The 7,609-nt window shown below is 50.4% G+C and overlaps 2 protein-coding genes across 2 annotated transcripts in view; one reads left to right on the forward strand and one right to left on the reverse strand.

Annotated features, from left to right (window-relative positions):
• LOC123166471 (F-box protein At3g26010-like) overlaps positions 1 to 3,983 on the forward strand; it is a 5,723-nt gene extending 1,740 nt beyond the window's left edge. Inside the window, exons 2-6 of the mRNA XM_044584278.1 lie at positions 1,574 to 1,733; positions 1,977 to 3,213; positions 3,299 to 3,480; positions 3,607 to 3,665; positions 3,968 to 3,983. Of these exons, the coding sequence (XP_044440213.1) occupies positions 1,574 to 1,733; positions 1,977 to 3,213; positions 3,299 to 3,480; positions 3,607 to 3,665; positions 3,968 to 3,983 (1,654 nt within the window). The remainder of the gene's footprint in view (positions 1 to 1,573; positions 1,734 to 1,976; positions 3,214 to 3,298; positions 3,481 to 3,606; positions 3,666 to 3,967) is intronic.
• Positions 3,984 to 5,551: 1,568 nt separating this feature from the next.
• Positions 5,552 to 7,296, reverse strand: LOC123163675 (flavonol 3-O-glucosyltransferase UGT89B1-like). Its single transcript, XM_044581032.1, has one exon. It carries the CDS (start codon positions 7,159 to 7,161, stop codon positions 5,737 to 5,739), a length of 1,425 nt encoding a protein of 474 aa, XP_044436967.1. The 5' UTR covers positions 7,162 to 7,296; the 3' UTR covers positions 5,552 to 5,736.
• Between the last annotated feature and the right edge of the window lie 313 nt (positions 7,297 to 7,609).

Below are 7,609 nucleotides of genomic sequence, written 5' to 3' on the forward strand. Positions count from 1 at the left end.
CAAGAAGGAAAACATCCCCTCAAATATTTTTTGATTGAGCTAAAAAATTGCATGTGGCTACTACTCTGACTAATATCAAAGCTCCATCAATTGAATTTGGGTAATGGAGAATAGAGCATGAATTTTTTTAAATGTAAACGAAAGAGATTTAAACTGCATCTGTGTTTATGGGTAATTTCCAAATAATGAAATAATTTATTTTAGCTCCCTAATATTATTGGAAAACTATGTTAATAGGTTATAAATAGAACCACCATGTGAATTCCCTCGATTTAAAATAGATCAAAGATCCATGCTAGACACTAAAGCATGATATGTATTTCTATTCTACCTTGACATGTGCCTCCGTGCCACCGTGCTGCGCTGATGTGTGTTTTGGTGGACAAATCAATTTTTTTCCCGTTGCAACACACGGGCATGTGTGCTAATAGAGATAAAATCATGAGATTTATACTCATAAACTATAATCCTACTTGTATGTTGCTATTTTTTATAACAAATTAATGTTTGTTTAAACATTTATGCCACCATAATAATCAAGTTCGTGCACAATAACAAAGTATTAATTAAAAATATACATCAAACGAGACAACCATATACCATCCATATAAATGGATAACGATCATGCTAATTCCCAATAACTTAAGCCGTGAATGGATCACTACTAAATCAGATATTTATACAAGTATATAAACAAAAATCAAAACACTAATGTGGACAAATTTATAAAGATCTGGATACTAGGAAATTTATACTCATAATAGAAGAAGGAACACAGTTAATACATGTATTGCTCTAACAATTATATGAACATTTTGCTTCAAAACCAACGCACAAGACGCCAAGTGAATTGCTTCAAACCCCTAAAGTCCAATTTTAGAAACTTCCAACGTGGAAATTGATATTTTGAAGCAATTTTGTTTGAACATCAAACTACATATTGACAACTTCGAACTTGCAATCAAATTTCTAAAGTTGTATTTAAGCAATGCTTAGATGAAATTTCAAGGTCGGCTAACCAAAGTCAATTAGGAAACGCACGGGCGACTTGACCTAGCTGCCACCCGTGATCCAATCTCTGTCGCCGCCAGCAGGGTTAGCAGCCAGGCAAAGCCCGCGCGGTGTCAGAGGCGGCAGGGAGGCTGCAGCTCATCGGGAGCCTGATACTGAGAAGCCAGTGGGCTGCTGCTGGACAGCGACGATGATGCGTGGTCGAGCGGCGGCTGTCGACGGGTGATGGTTGACGGCGGCCTTGATGATCCAATGTCATGATCTTCAACGGCGACACGACCTGTCTAGGTCACCAGAGAAGAGAAAGTCGGTGCATGGTCCTTGACGACGGCGAGGTTGACTTCTGATCCAGACCTAGGATGCAACGACCTGGGTGATCTTTTTTGCAGGTTTTCTTTAGGGAGTTTTCGAGTTTGGTTTGGGGCGGCGAGACGGCGGTGCTGTCCATGTCTAGGAATAATGTTCTCCTTGCTCTTTCCTCGTTCCGTTGGTGTGTTCACCATCAGCGAAGGGCGTGTGGAGCCGTGTTTTCGGCAGGTCTTTTGGGATCCGGTCCTTTTAGGTTTCTGGTGGATCCATCTGGATTTGACCGCCGTTCATGGTCTTCGGAGTTTCTACAGGCCCTTATCAGTATTTTTCTTCTCCAGAACAACGCCGGTCTATATGTGCGCCGCCGGTGGATGCAGAAGGAGGAAGACTTCGGCAAGCTAAAAGATTTGAATGTAATTATATGGGTGTGTTTTTTAAGGATATGCTTTCCTTTTGATTGTATATAAGGACCGACCCTTTCGCACAAGAAAAAAGAAGAATTTTCAAGGTCTAATTTTCCTTGACTGTCCCCCGAGAACCTAAGCGCCGCCGCCGGCGTTCGCTTTAACCGTTGCTGTCGTCGTCGAGGTACCCATCACCGGCGGATCGATTTTCCTTATAGCCAGATCGACGATCTCCTCTTTCTCCATCTGCAGATCGACCCGTACGTCCACGTACCCATAACGCAGCACCGAGAGATTTTCCTCTCCCCATCCCATCTGCAGATCGATGATTTCTTCTCCCCATCTGCAGATCGACCCGGCCTGACCTCGACTGACCCGACCTGTCCCCTACCTACGCACCACTCCAGATTCATCTCCATGGAGGCGGACAAGGAGAGGAACACGAAGCCAAGGCTGGACGACCATCCGGGGGCGACGGCGTTGACGGACGATCTCATCCTAGAGATTCTGTCCCGCCTCCCGGCCAGGTCTGTCCACCGCTTCAAGTGCGTCTCCGTGCCCTGGCGCGACCTCATCGCCGACCCCGCCAACCACAAGAAGCTGCCCCAGACCCTCGCTGGCTTCCTCTACATGACCGTCCACAAGAGCGGGCATGGCCACCACTTCGCCAGCGTCTCCGGCGACGGCGCAGCAGCCCCGTTCGACCTCTCCCTCCCTTACCTGCACCATAGCAAGGACGAGGGCATGATCCACGTGCATGCCTGCAATGGCCTCCTTCTCTACCGCAGCTACAAGAAAAGCAAGGTCGCCCGTTCGAAAGAGGATGATTTCCGTTTTGTCGTGTGCAATCCCATCACACGGAGGTGGGTGGAGCTGCCCCGGCTGCCCTCCAAAAGATATAGCCGTACCATAGGCCTGGCTCTCGATCCGGTGACGGCCAACATACATAGCCGTACCACAGGCCTGGCTTTCGATCCCGCCGAATCATCCCATTTTCACGTTCTTCATTTTGAGCAGACCGTTCAGGAACCCTACGTCACAGGAGTGTACATTTACTCGTCGCGGACACGAGCCTGGACTCATAGGGATTGTGAGATGGCTGAGAAAGTTAAGCTATTCTTCGGGAGTAGATGCATCTATGTTGGCGGCATGCTCTACCTGATGGGTAGCCTTAAACGCAATGGCGGTCATCTGTTGCTGGGGGTGGACATGGAGGGCAAAGTGTGGAAGACCATCAGTTTGCCGTTCGGCCGAAGGTTTGGTACAATTGGATCGTTGCAGGGGTGCTTACACTACGCTGTAGCTTCCCGCGATGATAACAATAAAATCTGTGGGTTAGAACTCTGGTGCCTCAAGGATTACGATAGTAAAGAATTGGTCCTGAAGCATACTGCGGGCTTCGCTAAGCTTATGAGCCTGCCTGGGAAGCAGTACAGGGCGGAAGAGATTCATCCAGATTGCGACACCATTTTCCTCGTCTCATGTTTAGGTGATACTCCCTCCGTAAACTAATATATAAGAGCGTTTAGAATACTGAAGTAGTGATCTAAACGCTCTTATATTAGTTTACAGAGGGAGTACCTTGGTAGCATATGATATGCGGCATCAGAAAGTTGGATGTGTCCTTGATCTTGAGAAGAGAAACACACAACTATTTCTACCCTATGCTCCTCTCTACTCAGAGTCACTAGCCTTAAAATCACCCTTGTGCTTCCTTCAAGATTTGGCTCTTTTGTCGGCTGAAGTATTTGCCTGTGTACTTTGGAATCTGCTTGAATCATGTGGCTCCATTTGCTGGTGCTTACACTCCTGCCTTGTTGATTTCCAGTTTAGAGAAAATCCCTGGTAAACCTACAGTTTACTCTTGTTCATGTTTGCCTAGCACTGGCTGCTGCTCTTGACATGCATCATCGTCACGGGAAAGTTTAGAAACAGCCAGTGGTAAGTCGTGGTTGCCTGTGGAGTTGATCCCTCTGCCAGTTCAATGAAGCTTCACCTTCATTCTCTGCAATGCATAACGACTTTGTTTGCAATCTTATTTCACAGTAAGAGAATGAATGCAACCTTATTTCTGCTTGTAATCTTATTTCACAGTAAAAGAATAAATGCATTTACCTTAACTTGTCAGCCCTGGTAGCTTATAATTTTCTGACCTCATTTTGGCAGAGCTTGTGTAAGTTAGTGAAAATGCAACTTTGTTTATCAATTGATTATTTCTGCACCTATCTTATGATTCTGTCTAGGTATCAACTGAACTAATTCAAGTAGATATATTACCTTTTGTCAGAAAAAATGGCAACTCATTCAGATTGATGATTTTTTGCGAACAGTTTTGATGTTTTGTTTTCATGTTGAGATATGCAATTGGATATTTTGGCTGCCTGATGATTAGTGTCGTTTGCATTAAGACGGGAGATCTGAATGCACTTCCCTGTTGAAGTCTGCTTGTCCGGCCGCTCTGGTTGATGGCTATTTAGCATGTTGCTGCTGCTGCTGCTGTTGCTCCTACTAGTACTTCCACCACCACCAGCAGCATTGTTCCCTATATCATGTAGGCTACATGCTTGAACTACTCAACGCCCCCGAGCTCGTAATTTCCTTGTGCCGAGCTGGCAAAGTGGACCGCAGCTTCAGCTTGCTCATACGCCCGAGTTCGACCCCTGGATGCTGCAGCTTTTTTTGAACTTTTGCTTCCTAAAAAAGAATAAGAATTTGTGAGGGCAGACTCGAACCCGCGACTAGCTGGTAAGGAAAGGATGCCTTTGCCACTACGCCACTACCTTAAATGTTGTCACCGAAGAGATGGTGTCTATTTAACTAGACAGTGAGCGTTTGAATTCAAAATTTTCAAAATATTCGAAATATTTTGCTTGTACGAGTGTTTCTCGAGGGGGAACGGTAAACGCGGTAACCGCGCGAGATAACGAAATTTCGCTCGGTACCCAAAACGCTAAAGGTGACTGAAAAAACAGTTGAAGAAGGCAGAGATTAAATCATGTAGAGTTTTCGGATTGGGCTGCATACTCTTGTATAAGAGCATCTCCAACAGTCGCGCCAAAAGACGCGCCGTGCCGTAAATTGGCTTTTTAGCGCACGCGGGACGTTTTCGCGTGCTCCAGCGGTGGCGGGAAACTAGCGCGCGCGCGGGAAAAGGCGGCAGCTCGCGCGCTACATTTGACGCACCGCATCCGGCGCGCCTATAAATTTTCGTTTTATTTTGTATCGTAGAAGTAGACTATCGTAGAAGCAGGCAGAGTCCGAGTCGGACGAACTATGAAAACTATCTATCGTAGGAGAAAACTATCTTCATCAAATCATATTAAAAAAAACAAATGAAATATAGCGCGCCTGCTGGAGCGGCTCGGGCGCGCTTTAATTTGCGGCGGCCGCTGGAGCCAGCGCACCGCCGCGCGCAAAAGCTGGCTAACCCGGCGCTGTGTTCTGACTTTTAGCGCGCGGCCGTTAGAGATGCTCTAAATAGCATCATGCAGGCAAACACACCAGTTTAGCTGACAGAGATAACCAAAGAGTTATAGAGAAGCAACTTTACAGGGCTCACATTTAGTTTCTTTCACTCTGAACACTCTGCTTTATGATCAGCATTGGATCAGAGAGAGCATCTTAGTCTCAGTAACAAATCTCCACCTAATCAAGGCTTTGCTCCACTTGACCTACACCAACTGGCGACGGGGCAGCGATCGATTTGCTTGTAGTGGCGGACAGGTGTAACATGGAAGGTTGAAGGTGATCTGTGAGGGGGAGCTGTGCGATCACATCTGCAAAAGCTTGAAGATATTTAAACCCCCAACCGAACATTCCGGCAGTCATCAAGAAGAGCTCAGATATATCCATCTAGTCGGGGACTTGTAAGTTGTAACACATCGTGGATATACATATACGAATCATTAATTGTAAGCAGGAATGAACACACCCCAAGTTTGAGCCGTTTATTCCAAGTTTTTGATGCCGCTTAGCTTCACCACCTAATATATGTCTCTCTCGAAACGAAAAGCTACCTCCCGATCTCGCGGAGCTCCCGTGCCAGCTCCTCCACCTCCTGCCACGAGCTGCCACCTTCACGCACCGCCGCGCCCGCTTCCTCGGCTAGCTCCTTGGTCCGTGCGGCCACATCACCCCACTCCCCGTCCCGCCCCTTCCCCACCACTGTCGACTTGAGCACGCAAACCAGCTCGTCGGCGCTTGGCGCCGTGGCAACGCCGCCCCAACACACCGGCACGGCGGCGCGCAGCTCGTCCACGAGAAGCCGGGCGTTCACAAACTGGTCGGCAGTCATCGGCCACGCCAGAATGGTCACCCCGGCCGCCACGGACTCCAGCACCGAGTTCCACCCACAGTGCGTCACGAACCAACCCACCGCCCGGTGCCGTAGCGCGGCCACCTGCGGCGCCCATCCTCGGATGACCATGCCCCTGCCGCCAGACGCAACACGCTCCTCGAACCCGTCCGGGAGTGTCACAGCCGGACCTACCGCCCACACGAACGCCGCGCCCGTCCGCTCCAGGGCGGCAGCCAGCGCCGCCGCATGAGCTGGCTGCAGCACCGCCATGCTCCCGAAGCTGATGTAGATGACGGATTTGTCGTCCTCGAACTTGTCGAGCCAAGCACAGAGGTCGGCCGCGGTTACCGCCGTCTCTCCGCCGCGGTTGCCTGCGGCGTCGGCCTCTGGCGCCAATGGTCCTACCGCGCGCACGCGCCGAAAGCCTATGTCAGCGAGGGGCGCTTCCAGGTACCGTCCCTCGAGCCTCCTGAACGTGCTACACACGAACGCCGAGCAATCCAGGTTCCAGAGGAAGTTTCTCCTGATCCCCTCTGCCACCTCGTCGCCCTCCTTGTAGGTCCGGTACATCAACGAGAGCTGCCGCCACGGGTACGCCGGGGCGCCCGGGAGATCTGGGAATGGAATCGGGCACTCGTCGTCGTTCTCGTGCTCGCGTCTGGGCAGCCGACGCAGGAGCGAGTGGAGCACGGCGGTGCCGTAGACGGCGCAGCACGAGAAGGTGATGCGCGGTAGGCCGAGCTCGGCGGCGAGCGGCTGCGTCCAGCCGCAGAAGAAGTCGGAGAGTATGGCGACGACGCGGTCCGGGGTGCCGGAGTGGGCGCGCACCCAGGAACCGAGCGGACCGCGGAGCCCCGCGAAGGCGACGATGAGCGTGCCCATGAGAGCGGGCGGGCATCCCTTGGCGCTCTCGACGCCGGCGGGGAAGGCCGGGTGGGTTGGAAACGGGAGAGTGACCGCACGGATGGCTCCACCGAGGAGGGGAGCGAGGAGCGGGGCAGTGACGGGGGTAACGATGACGGTGAGGCGAAGGCCGCGGGCCGCGAGGAGGCCTGCGAGATCGAGGAGCGGGATCATGTGGCCCTGCGCCGGGAACGGAACGACCAGAACGTGAGGCGCCGGAGCGGCGGCGGTGGCCATCGCTATGGTGGCAGTGGCAGTGGTGAATTATGTGTTCGATCAGCTTAATTTTGCTTTCCCAAGCGCAGGATGTCGCACGAGAGATCTATATTACGTAGTGATGATCCGGCTCTCATAAATAGATTAGTTAGTACTCCCTCCGTAAACTAATATAAAAGCGTTTAGAGTACTAAAATAGTGATCTAAACGCTCTTAGGGTGTACGTAGTTAACACGTCGCTTGTTTCGGTCGTTTTCATGGCCTATAGCCCCATGTTATCTTGTCTCCCAATTATTTTCATCTTCCGTCGCCACCCCTGACCCTACGCCGATACCTTCACATGGTGATCACAACCCTGATAAAATCGTCGTGAGGTAGTCCATCGATCAGTGCAAACAGCCACCTTCTGGCATCCGGTTCTATGCTATTCTCCATAGCCTCGACCAGGTTCGGATCTTCAAGGGCCCAA

Source organism: Triticum aestivum, chromosome 7D (assembly GCF_018294505.1).
Source record: "Triticum aestivum cultivar Chinese Spring chromosome 7D, IWGSC CS RefSeq v2.1, whole genome shotgun sequence".
NCBI lineage: Eukaryota > Viridiplantae > Streptophyta > Magnoliopsida > Poales > Poaceae > Triticum > Triticum aestivum.